The sequence below is a fragment of the Plasmodium relictum genome, assembly GCF_900005765.1.
Source record: "Plasmodium relictum strain SGS1 genome assembly, chromosome: 13".
In the NCBI taxonomy this organism is placed as follows: Eukaryota; Apicomplexa; class Aconoidasida; order Haemosporida; family Plasmodiidae; genus Plasmodium; species Plasmodium relictum.
Genome location: NC_041691.1, coordinates 1,225,269 through 1,239,276, shown reverse-complemented (window position 1 = coordinate 1,239,276; position 14,008 = coordinate 1,225,269). Strand labels below are relative to the sequence as shown.

Below are 14,008 nucleotides of genomic sequence, written 5' to 3'. Positions count from 1 at the left end.
ATCAAAATAAAATATCTGGAATTTTATTTTTTTTAAATGTAATTTCTTTTATAAATGATTTATTGTATCACAATTATTGAAGAAATTTTAATTTTTTTTTTTTTCTCTATAAATCTATAAAAAAAAAATAAAATAAAAAATTAAACTTCTTTTAAAAAATAACTTGTATTTCATTTGAAAACAACCAAAAAAATAATTTTATTATTTTTTTTTTTTTTTGTTTATATTTGTTTTTCTTTTATTTAAAAAAAAAAAAAAAAGAGTTAAAATAACAAAAAGGTTTTTCATAATGAATTTTAAGGTAAATTAAAATATATTTATGCAGAATAGGTAAAATTAAATTCGAAAAATATAAACTAATAATAAAAAATAAAAAAATAAAAATTCACAACTTTTCTAAAGAAATAAAAAAGAATGTTTTAGATATTCAAAAACATAAAAAAAAAAAAAAAAAAGATTTTAGGACAAAAAATATTTAAAAAATGAATTAAAATATTTTTTTGATATTTTAGTAAATGTAGATGACAAAAATAATTAAAAATTAAAGAAAAGTAATGTTATATATGTTGTAGAATAATTATACATCTTCATATTTTATAAATAACATTTTTTTTAATTCGAATGGTTCTAAAATATCTAAATCTGAAAAATTGATGTTGTCAATATAATCTAAATGTAATGCAGAAAATTCATTAAATTTTGTTTCATCCAATTTATCGGAAAAAGCATTTAAATGAATGGAATATTTTTTTGCTGAAATATCTTCATATTTCAAATCATTTTTATTATTTAATGTTTTAAATTCAATCGTTTTATCCAATAGTTTTACATCTATGTTATGCTTTATATCTGAAAAATTAGCGTTTCTTTTAACTTTTATTTCCCCTATTACTTTTACATATTTTTCTTTTTCTTCCTCGTTTTTCAAACATAAAACGAAATTATTGTTTGAGATATTTTCGTTATTTTTAGAATATAAAAATGAAAGTAAATTTTTTTCAGAGTTTCTTAAAAATTCATTAGATTCACAAGATCTTAAATGTTCTTCGTTTTTACTTTTAACAGGGGTAAAATCATCAATTTTTTCTTCCTTACAATCATAAAACACTGATTTATTACTGTTTATGCATAATCCATTCTTTATCGGTGTTACAAATAAATTATCATCCATATTAATATTTGATTCATCTTTTTCAACTTTCATATTTTTTTTCAAATATATATCTTCATAATTTAATTTATAATATAAATCAATTGGCTGTAAATCGAAACTATTATTTTCCTTGTAATTTGAATTCCCACTATTTATTTTTTTATTTTCATCTCCTTTTTTATCTTTTAATGATGTTTTGTCTATAATATTGTTTTCTAAAAATTTCACATTTTCAACTAAGTTTAAATTAAATTTTTTTTCTTTATATATATTATCGTCTAACTTATTATTCAAAATGTTATCTTTACAGATATGTACACTTTTTATTGTTTTAAATTTATTATTATTATTGTCATCTTTAAAAATAAAGTTATTTTTATCAATTTCATTATCTATCAAGTAACTATTAGATTTATTATTATTATTTTCAATGTTTTCCTTATTGTAGCTTTCATCTTTAGAAATAAAGTTATCTTTATCAATTTCATTATCTATCAAGTAACTATTAGATTTATTATTATCTTCAATGTTTTCCTTATTGTAGCTTTCACCATTAATGCTTTCTATATAATTATCTTTATCATTATATGTATCATTAGTATTACTGTTACTGTAATTATTATTATTACCATCTTTTTTATTTTTATTATTACTATTGTTATCATTATTTAAGATACTACTATTAATTATATTGTTATCTTTATCCTTGTTATATTTTATGACAATATTATTACTTTTGCTGTTATTAGTTTTATCGTTATCTAAAATAATATTATTATTATTGCTACAATTGTCTTTATTATTATTATTTTTACTTATATCATTATTTAGATTATAATTCTTATTATCTTTACCTATGATAATATTATCATTATCCTCATTTTTACTAATGTCAATATCTTCATTATTACAGTTGATATTCTTATAGTGCAGGTTATTACAAATGTTTTTGTTATTATTATTATTATGTTTAAAAATATTATTATGATTGGAACTATTATTTTTATTATTATCACTGTTCTCATTTTTATTAGTATTAATTCCATTATTATTCCAATAGTTATATACTTCATTATTATCATCATCCTTATTCTCTTTATAGCTGTTGCTACTAAAATTATTATGAAATAAATTATATATATTATTCATATGCTTTCTATTGTGCAAATGCCTCTGATCTTTTTCTAAATATTGTAGATTATTTTTTTCTTTCTTATTAGAATAACTAATAGAATTTAATGTAGTACAATTATTATTTATAATGGGTGTATCTTTCTGAAGAAAACTGTTTACTTTACAATTTTCTTTTGACACACTTTTATTTATTTCTTTACATAACTCAGCACAAGCATTTAATAATGTAACTGGTAGTTCCTTAGAATTATTTGAATTTTTTAAAATTCCTTTTATTTTTTCTTCTTTTTTAATTGAGTCTTTTATACCTAATGGCGATATTCTACTTTGACAAATACTATTTATCTTTTGAAAACTTTCATTAAATTTAGTATTAGGAGAATCCTCTTTTATCATTTTATTAATAGATGGAGTATTTTTTGATAATTTTTCATTTTCTAATGATTTTTTAGGAGTATTATTTAAAATAGTTAAGCAATTTACATAATTTATATGGCATATCGGCTCATTTAAAATATAATCATTTTCAATTATAAGAAATATTAATATAGTTATTTTAGATTCCTCTTCTTTTTCTTGAGAATCTCTTATTTTTTTATTTTGACTGTTTAATGAAAAATTGTTTGACACTATTTTACTTACTCTACCTTTTTCTGTTTTATTAGATATGATATTTATGTGATGATCATTATAGCCACATAAATTATTTGAATTAAAAATATTGGCAAATTTGTTATATTTCACTTTATAGATATATTTAGCATTATCTTTATGATATGTATCATCCATTCCTAAAAATATATTGTCTTCATCTTTTATTTGTTCAAAGTCTACAACAGAATCATTTAATACTGTACTTTTACTAGAGGATTTATTAATAATAAATAAGTTATATTTGTTTATTTGCCTATTTTTATCATTCGACTTATTTACATTTTTTTCTACACATTTGCATATTAATTCGCATTGTTCACTTTCAATGTTTCCTTTTAAAACTAAATCACATTTCCTATTTGACGAACCTATTATAAATTTTTTTTTTTTTATTTTTATTATTTCAGATATAACATTTAGTTTTACTTTATTATTTACCTTTTTTTTTTCATTATTGTAATTTATTCTTTCTAAATAATAAAAAACATCTCCTTTACCATAGCTATATAAATTATATTTGCTATTATATAAATAATTTTTATTTAAATTATTGTTTTTTGTAAATTCTTTTATGAATTTATTTATTTCCTTAATTCTACTACTATTACTATTATTTACTGTTGTTAATTTTCTTTTTTTTAGGTTTTTCTGTACGAAATTGTCTGCCATGAAATAATCGTTGGTTTTTTTAATTTTCTTATTTAAAGTTGTGTCTACAGTATCATATTTTTGTAATATATTTTTATCTTTGTTTAATATTTTAACCTTATCATCAAAAATATTTTTTTTCTTTATTTTACATTCAGATATATAAGTTCTGTTGGTTTCTCTTTTATTTTGTAAAATTTCTGAACTATTTACTTTTTCTGAATATATATTTTTTATTTTTTTTTTTGAATCTTTAATTACTCCTTTTGTTCTGTGGCTTTTTAGATTCACATTTCTTTTGCATATGCTTTTTTTAATAATTTTTTTATCAGTTCTTTTTTTATGAACTATTTTTTTGCTTATTTTTTTACTTTTTGATTTATTACTTACTAGCTCTTTTGATGTTTTATTACTACTATCATTGATATCCTTTTTTTTAGTAGTTTTTAGTATACTTCTTTTACTATTATTTGGAATTTTTGCTTTATTATCGTTTGTCATTTTTATTTTATTATCGTTTAATACTTTTCTTTTATTACTTTCTAATATACTTTTTTTTTTATTGATAGATAAAGTTTCTTTATTATGATTTAATATTTTTCTTTTGTTATTTTTTGATAACTTTTCTTTATCATATGGTATTTTATTTTTATTACCATTCGATAATATTTCTTTCTTAAAATTACACATAACATTATTACTTTCACCATTATTTAAAAGTTTCTGTTTATTATTTACTGCTTCATTTTTATCATATTTATTTTTTTTTTCTAAGTTTGTTCTCTCATTATTTAGATGTATTAATCTAGTACTTCTTCTATTGGTTGTAATAGAATTATCGTATTCTTTTTTTTTTTCCTCAATTTGCATGCTACAATTTTTGTTTTCTTTCTTTTTTATTTTATCTAAAACTGCGTACTTTTGACAAGAATTTTTAAAACTATTTAACTTCATATTTGTCTTTTTTTTTTTTTTTTTTATTTTATTTTTTTAAGATTTTGTAATATGTTCGGTTAAATTCTGGTTTCTTTATTCAAAAATTCCTCTTTTATTTAACAATAATACATTTACATATTTTTGCTTTTAAGTATAATTTAAAGAAAATATTATAAAAAACTAATAATAAATGATTTTCAAAATTTATATCAAAAAAATGTATAATTGGTTAAAAATATGGAATAGAAAAAAAAAAAAAAAAAAAAAAAAGTAATTTAAAAGTTAAAAATAAGATGTAACAAAGAAAAAAAAAATTTATAAAGGGTTCAATGGATGTAGTTAAATACTTAAAATATATCATATTTTCATATATATTATATTTATTGAAGAATTGTTAATATACTTAAAGAATTAATAAAAAAAGTAAAAAAAAAAAAAAAAAAATTTAATTATAAATAAAATAATTTTAAAAATATAATTAAAATAAAAAAATGCATTGAAAATAAATGTGAGACTGTGTTTTTTTACAAGTGTTAGAAAATTGAAAATATGATATAAATGATTAAAAATTAAAATTATTATTGTATGTATAAACAATACGATTTTATTTAATTTTTAAAGAATAGAATGAAAATTAGAACTTTTTTTTTTTAGATAAAATTTCTTTATTTTCTTTAAATTAATGATCAACGTGTTTCATCTATTTGAAAATTTTTATTTTTTTAAAATATATATTTAAATTGAAAAGTTGTCTTTTTGGTAAAATATTCAAAAATTGAATTATCCATATATAATTCAAAATTTTGTGTAAAACGTATTTATAAGGTTTTTTATTTCTAATAGAAATAAAAAAAAAAAAAAGTAAAATAAAACAAAAATGTAATATTCAACTATATTTTAATAATAAATTTACTACTTATTGTGTATATTTTTTTAATTTTATATATAAATTTTTTATATTATAAAAGTTTTCTACTATCTAAAAAATTTAAATTTATTCAAATTATAATTAATATGTGCACTAGTTAATTCAACTATAGTTGACAGTAATACATACTAAATATATCAGCAAATAAAAGCACTTTAGAAGTTTAAATTTGAAGTGCATTTTAAAATGTTTTGTTATGTTTTTATTTCATTTTTTTTAAAAATGATATGTAAATCACAAAAATCTATGAAATTTAATATGAAATTTTTTTAATTAAGGACTTCATTTAAATTTTTATAATTTTTTTTCTAAAAAGATATATAATATAAAATCAATTTTTTTAGTAAATTACTATTAAAATTTCATGAAAGATGTTTAGAAATTTTTAAATTAATTAAAAATATTCACAAAAAAATTAAGTACAACATCTTACTATTTATTAATTGAGAAATAATATATTCTTTTCTATTATAGTGTTCTGAAAATAACTTATAAGATTTAAAAAAGTTAACTTTCGTCTAAATTTAAATTTTTTAAAGACAATCATTCTTTTTTTAATCAAAATTGTAAACCTTATATTAACATGTATTAGTTTTATATATATTCTAAAAAAATATATTAAAATCTTATTTTTTTCTAATTCAATAATAAAATTTTATACCATATATATATATATATATATTTTTATCTTAAAATATACATACATGAAAATACAATTTAAAAAATTATAATTAAAAGTAAAAATATAATGTGTATACTACAGGATAAATTAAAAATAAAATAAGTTAAAAGAATGTTAAATTAACTGTAATAGTTTAAAATTTTAAATAACTTTATTTACTTTAGAAGTATTGATAATTTAATATTTTTTTATTTTTAATCACTTTACCTTCGAATGCTACAATGCTTAATTTTTTTTTTTTTATAATTAAAATAAAAAAAAGATTAGAATATAGAAATATAATATGTAATATCCACCAAATATGATAAATATTAGTTGGGGTTTCTTTTATTAAAATTATATGACTTCATTCTATTTATAGAATATCAAAATAAATAGTAATGAATAAATAAGGAAATATTGAAAGCTATAAAAACTTGTGTATGTAATATTAAGATGTAATAATTACGTTAAGAAAAAAAGAATTTTAAAGAAAAAAAAAGAATATAATACCTATAAAAATGAAATACTGAACATGTGTTTAAAGTTTTTCATTAGTTTTTTCTGTTTTTCTTATATATCTCATTCTTTTTTTTATTTATATGCATAGAAAAAAACATGAATATATTTAAATACTTTATGTTTTTAAAATTATTCTTAATGAAAATTTATTACAAACAAAAAAAGCAAAAACTATTATTTATTAAATATATATTTAAAGATGAAATTTTTTTTCTTTCGTATAAGAATCAAAACAAAAAAACTAAAGAAAATATTTAAAAAAAAAAATGAACAAAAAAAATATATTTACATGTGTTTAAGATGCTTTAAAAAAAAAAAAAAAATTCAGTTGTATTAGCAAAATAAGCTGAATATTTTTAATTTTAAAACGTTCAAAAAAAAAAAAATGGATACTGAAATTTATAATAATATAACCAAGTATTTAAATTAAATATAGAAAAAAAATAGAAAATAATAAAAAAAACAAAAACAAAAACAAAAACATAAACAAAAAAAAGAAAAAGAAAAAGAAAAAGAAAGAAAAAAGATGTTAATTTAATATATAATAAGATAATTTTATACATGACTCTACATATTTTACTATATTATGAAAAAGATGGATGAAGAAAAAAAAAAAACTTTATTCACTGAACTTAACCTTGATGAGGCTTTAATATTTGCTTTATTTATTCAAAAATATATTTTTTGTGCTAATATTCAAAAACAAGCCATACCACCTCTTATAAAAAAGAAAAATGTTCTTTTACATTCAGAAACAGGAAGTGGAAAAACTTTATGCTTTGTTATTCCCTTATTACAAAATTTATTAAGTAACAAAAACATAAATGCAAAAAATTTAGAATTTAATAAAGACCAAGATAATGAAGAATCATTTTCATACAATGAGAAAAGTATTAAAAATATATGTGAATTTTTTGAAAACAAAGATATCGAAAAATGTAATTCTATCATTGACATAAATATAAATAAATTTATTTCTTATAATAAAAGCATTTTAGAAAATAATAATTTAAGTGTAGTGAATAAAAAGGAAATAAATAAAAATAAGCATAGTGAAAATATGATAGATATAAATGAAATGAGGGAAAAATTTCTAAGAAGCAATAATAATAAGTGCATAACAAATGACATAAAAAATAAATTATGCTGTGATTTTTATAAAAAAAAAAAAAATGAAATAATAAATATATATGGAATTATAATAACACCCACTAGAGAATTATGTATACAAATTTATAATTTAATAAATAAATTTTTATTTTTTATAAGACTGTATTTTTCTTATAAATGTAACATAGAATTTAAAAGATTAAATAAAGAAAATTTTTTCTTGAATGCTCTTTTATTTAGAGGAGCAGTTAAAATTAACGAAGATTTGAAAATTATAAGAAATGAAAAAAAAAAAAAAAATAGATATCAAATTATTGTTTCAACACCAGGAAAGTTATCAGTTTTATTAAATAAGCATAAAAAATATTTTAATACAAATGAATTAAATTATTTAATACTAGACGAAGGTGATAAGTTACTAGAAGAAAGTTATATAAATTACATTAAAGATATAATAAAAAGCATTTTCATTAATGAATATTCTACTTGTATATGCAGCGCTACGTGCTTGCAGGAAGAGAAGTTTTATAATTTATTTTTAGATAAAAAGAAAAATTTTATGAAGTGTATTAATAAAAGTAATATGGTTTTAAATAATTTTCAATTACCAGAAAAAATAGAAAATTATTATATTATTTTAAGAAATATAGACAAAAGTTTTTTTCTTTTTAAGTTTTTAAACACAGTTGTAAGTGATAACGAAACAGTTATAGTATTTTTTTCCACTTGCTTTTGTGTTGAATTTTTTTTTCATTTATTCAAAAATATTTTTAATACAGGAAAAAAAAATAAAGAGGAAAATTATGCCAAAATTCTACAGCTTAACAATAAATATAAAATATACAATGAAAATGAAGTTATTCTATTTTCAAAAATGATTTCTTATATTCATAAATATATAGGAAATAAAAAATTTACATTTTTAAAAATTCACAGAAAAATGAAAGATAAAAAAAGAATTAGCGCATATAGAAAAATAACGGATATAAAAAATAATCAGAGGAAAATAATTTTCTGCACAGATATTATGAGCAGAGGAGTAAATATTAATGTTCATTGGGTAGTAAATTATGATGTTGCAAACAAAAATATTACTTATGTTCATAGAAGTGGAAGAACTGGAAGATTTAACAAAAGTGGAAAAAATATAATTCTTTTAAATAAAAAAGAAAAAGAATATGTATTTTTTTTAAAAAATAAAAATGTAAATATTGCAAATTTTAAGAAAACAGTGATGTATACAAATATGATAAATTATGAAAAAATTTTAATGAAAAATGAAAATAGCATAGATCAAAATGCATTAGAAATGATCAAAAAAAAAAAAAAAGATTTATCATACAAGATTTCTTTTATAAAATTTTATAAAAATTATTGTGAAGAAATGGAGGAAAAAAGAGATAAAAGTTCTTTAAGTAAAAAACACACTGCTCATAAAAAACAGAACATTATTTTATTAAATAATATGATTATGCTATTTCTAAAATATATAGTTTTTTTTGTTATTGAATATAGAGAAATATTTTTACTTTCAACAAAAGCTTTTTTATCATATATAGAATTCTATAAAAATCATCAACTAAGTTTCCTTTTTTCTTTTAATAAATTAAATTTATCACATTTATGTTATGCATTTGCATTAGTTAAAATACCAAAATTCAAGGAAAAATATAAGATTAAAAATTTCAAAAAAATAAAAATTAACACTTTTGAAATACCATATAAAAATGAAGAGAAAGAAAAAAAAAGACAAGAGGATATGAAAAATATGGAAGAAATAAAAAAAAAAAAACAAATTTCCAATATTCAAAAAAAGGAAAATAATAATAATGAAAAAAAAGAAAAACAAAGGAAAAAAAGAAAAACAATAGTTCAAAAGAAACACGAAAAAAGAGAAATGGAAGAAAATGAAATTGACTCCTTATTTTATGAAGAAAAATTATATAAAAAGTTAAAAAAAAAAAAAATTACTGAAGATGAATATGATAAATTATTGAATATGGATAAAATTGATAAACATTTTTCTAGTATGAACATATCAAAAAATATGATTATTCAGAATAAAAAAATTCTAAATATAAACAGGAAAAAGCAAAAAAAAAAAAAAAAAGTTTATAAATTAAAAATAAAAAAGAGAAGAAATAAAAATAAAAGATAATAATTATATAATTTTATATTAATGCATAAACATATATTTATTAATATCTTTTCTTTTTAAATCATATGATTTGACTATGAATGTACAACTTTTCATTTTTTTTCTGTATATATGATTTTATTCCATCTCATTTAATTAAAACTTGTCCATTTTTTAAAGTTTTTTATTTAATTTTTTTTTTTTTTTACCCAATTATATTTTTAATGGAAATTTTATTTGTTTAAAATTTTTAATTTTAAAATTTTGTTTCTATATTTCGTATATTCAGTATTATGTAAAAGACATTACATTATATGTTATTTTCATATATATATATATACAAAAGAAAAATTTATAATTCTATTATTTTCCTTAAATTTAAAAGAAAAGAATAAAACAAAAATTGTAAAGACATCTTTTTAGATTTAAATTTTTATTATTAGTATTTTATATGTGCATTTTAAAAGTTATGTGAAAAAAAAAAAAATAAAATAATTTTGTCATAATTATTAACGTGTATTTAATTTTTAATTTTTTAAAAATAAACTTTATATTATTAAAAAAAATAAGAAAAAAAAATTTATAACAAAAAAATATATAATATATATTCTTAAAAGAAATCAATCAAAATAAATTTTATATTAACTTTTATATATTTAAAAATATTTATAATGTATTAAAAATTATATATTTTTCAATTTTTATAGATATAAATATCTTTGTATATAATAATAAAGTACTCATATAATGTTGTATTTTATATAATAAAATCTATATAGAAAAAAAAAATATATTGAATATAAGATAAATATACAAATATATATTATATAATTAAAAAAAGGGTATATTTATAAGTGAATTTTTAAAATATTAAAAATTTATAAATAAAAATTTAAAAAGTATATTATGAAATTTTAAAAGTTATATTGAATATATATATATATATATAATAAATTGATTAAATTATACTTCTTTAGATAAATTAATTGTAGATGAATATAAATCATCATCATAATATTTATTTATAAAATTAAAAAAATCCTCTTTAGATATTAATCTCTTTCCATCTCTTTCTTGTAGAATATTAAAATTATTTGCATTTTCTTTAAATAGTTTTTGATTAAATAAATCTAATATAACCATTTCAGTTGTATCATATACAGAACATAATTTCTTTAAAGCCTCGTATTTTTTATTTTCATTATATAAGAAGTAAAAGTTAATTTTTTTTCCTTTTCTATTTTTATTGTATTCTTCAATTAAAATGTTATATTGATCTAATAAATCAAAGTCTAACTTATCACTAAATAAAATAAAGATAGGAGCAAATACATTTAAATTACTTAGGTTATTAATATTTTCATATTTGAACATGTAATTTTTTTCATTGATTTGTTCATTTAAACTTTTATTATTATTTAAAATAAAAGAAGCAATTTCATTATCTTTTTTACTGATATTAATGTATTTATTTAGAATTTTTCCCTTTTTATTAACTAAAATTCCTACTGGTTTAAAAGTAATATCAAAAATGTCATATAATAAAAGTTTATAAATGATGTTATTTTCTAAACTTCCTAAATAATAAATATCATCTATATAATTATTTTTTTCATTAACATAATTTGATCCTGTATCATTTAAATTGATTGTGCTTAATGAATTATCATCATCATTATCTTCTATTTTTTTTTTATCGTTTTCATTAGTATTTTCTTGTACATTTATTTTTTTATTTGATGTATCGATGCTTTTATTAACATTGTTATTATTTTTGTCCTCTTTTTTTCTTTCCATATCTTTTATAAAAACAATGTCGAATTTTATATTTTTCTCTGATAATTTCTTTTTAATTTTTAACAAGGATTGAATATCTTCTTTATTTTCTTTGTCATTGTTAAAATAAAAAAATAAATAATCTGAGTCTAATTCTTTTAAACTGAATTTATTATTATTTTTATCAAATAAATATTTTATATATGTAAAATTAGTAACATCTTTGTAAGGAAAATCTTTACTTTCATATAATAATAAATAATTTATATTATCATTTATTATATTCATATTTTTATCTAATAATACCATTGTTGGAATATTCATAATATTATACTTTTTAATTAATTTTAAGATTAGTTTTTTATCATTAAACAATACACTATACCAGTTCATGTTATTAAAATGTTTTATATTAAATAAAATTTTGTTATCAAGAGGTATGTATACTATATTAACATCGCCATTTTTATTGATCTCTTTATAAATATCTTTTAATCTATCAACATATGTCTTGATATTTTTTGAGCGTAAAAATTTATCCACATTGTAAGAATGAAAAAATAAAATTGTATAATTTTTTAAGTTGTCCTTAGTATTTACTTTTTTTATATTCATATAAAAATTTAAATAAGTTATAAAATTATTATATATATTATTAAATTTATTATATATATTAAGGGGTTTATCTTCTTCGACATAATTTCTAATCAATTGATCATTTTCATGTTTATATAAATATTTTCCAAAATTTTTCTCTGCTTCATTTAAATTCTTTTTATCATTTTTCATTTTACTATATATCATTAAACTACCTAAAAATAACGGTATCGATATTCCAGTTACACTAACAAAATTCTTTAAAGTAATATTTCTCAGTGGACATTTCTTGATAGTTACATTGTTGTCTACTCCATTTTTTTTTTTTTCTTCAATTTTTTTTTTTTTTAAGTCTATATAAGCAAACCTAAAAAATTTTAATTGTGAAAAAATTTTAAAAACAAAAAAAAAAGAAATAATATGTATAAAGTAAAATTGAGTAAAATATATTCCAAATAAAGATAAAAGAGATATATATATATATAAAATAATAAATTATTAATTAAATACATTATTTATATTTTTTTCAAATTATTATTTTACTTCCTGTAATTATTATATTGATAATTTATTGGTACATTTATATTGTTTATAGGAAATGCTCTCTTATGGTAAACCTTAAAAAAAAAATTTATAAAAATATATGTAATGAAATTATATAATATATATATATATTTATATGCATTATAAATACATATTTTCTTATGTGATATGATTTTTTATATATAATATAATATTGAAAGAATTTTTTTTAAATATAATTAAATTTTTCTTAAGTTCCTACTGAATTCACATTTTTAATACAAATTGTAAAAAATTGAAAAATAAAAAAAAGAAATATTATCATCATTATGAAATAAAATAAAAAATTTGGAATTATAATTCTTTATATTTCAGTTTATTTAATATGTATTTAAGTTTTTTATACAGCTTTTTATATTATTTTATTATATCATTCTATAATTTTAATATTTCCAATTATATGAGTATAATCATTTAACTTATATTTTTTTCAAGTTCATATTTTTCTTTTACTTAATTATTTTAAATTGATATATTTTTTTTATATCATTATTTTATTTTTTTTCATTGCTTATTTTATTTTTTTGGATTTTTTTTTTTTTATAATTTTTTTGTGAATTTAAAAACTTTGTATTTCCAAAATAACATAGAAACAATTATTGGAAACAACGAGAGATTAGTTAAAGTGAAAAATGCTCTATAAATTTGAAATTGTAACTTAATAATTTTAATTTTTCAATTTTTTACTTTTTTTTTTTTTTTTTTCTATAAATTCTTAAAAAGATGAAAAATATGTAGAGTAAAAAAGAAATAAGGACTTTTTTTTTTTTGTATGTCATCAAAATTTGGTGAGTATTATATACATATATACATACATGTATATACAATATTTATATACCTACATATAATTAATTTAAGAAAAAGGAAAGAATTGTTTATAATAATTTATAACAAACCAAATTGAATTTTTTTTTTTTTTTTTTGTTTTTATCAAACAGTATTAAATATTAAATAATATGTATGAGAAATAAACAATTAAACAAATGGAAAATAATGAATTAAAAGAAATTTTATAACGATATATATTTTTTCTTTTCAATTTTTATTAATAAAAATAATATAAATATGGCCTCAGAATAAGAGTAAAACAAAATAATATTATATATAAATTAAGAATATGTAACTTTTTTGTAATTAAATATTCTACCTAGAAAAAAAGAAAAAAAAATC

General features: G+C 16.6%; 3 protein-coding genes across 3 annotated transcripts; 1 reads left to right on the top strand and 2 right to left on the bottom strand.

Annotated features, from left to right (window-relative positions):
• Nucleotides 1-577: 577 nt before the first annotated feature.
• Nucleotides 578-4,543, bottom strand: PRELSG_1332000 (conserved Plasmodium protein, unknown function; the record flags this gene model as incomplete). Its single annotated transcript, XM_028678853.1, has 1 exon — nt 578-4,543. One exon carries the CDS (start codon nt 4,541-4,543, stop codon nt 578-580), a length of 3,966 nt encoding a protein of 1,321 aa, XP_028535958.1.
• A 2,688-nt stretch (nt 4,544-7,231) lies between these two features.
• PRELSG_1331900 (ATP-dependent RNA helicase, putative) lies at nt 7,232-9,904 on the top strand (the record flags this gene model as incomplete). Its single annotated transcript, XM_028678852.1, has 1 exon — nt 7,232-9,904. The coding sequence occupies one exon, from the start codon at nt 7,232-7,234 to the stop codon at nt 9,902-9,904; it is 2,673 nt and encodes an 890-aa protein (XP_028535957.1).
• Nucleotides 9,905-10,846: 942 nt separating this feature from the next.
• Nucleotides 10,847-13,106, bottom strand: PRELSG_1331800 (thioredoxin-like protein, putative; the record flags this gene model as incomplete). Its single annotated transcript, XM_028678851.1, has 3 exons — nt 10,847-12,623; nt 12,800-12,873; nt 13,041-13,106. The coding sequence occupies 3 exons, from the start codon at nt 13,104-13,106 to the stop codon at nt 10,847-10,849; spliced, it is 1,917 nt and encodes a 638-aa protein (XP_028535956.1).
• Nucleotides 13,107-14,008: the final 902 nt, after the last annotated feature.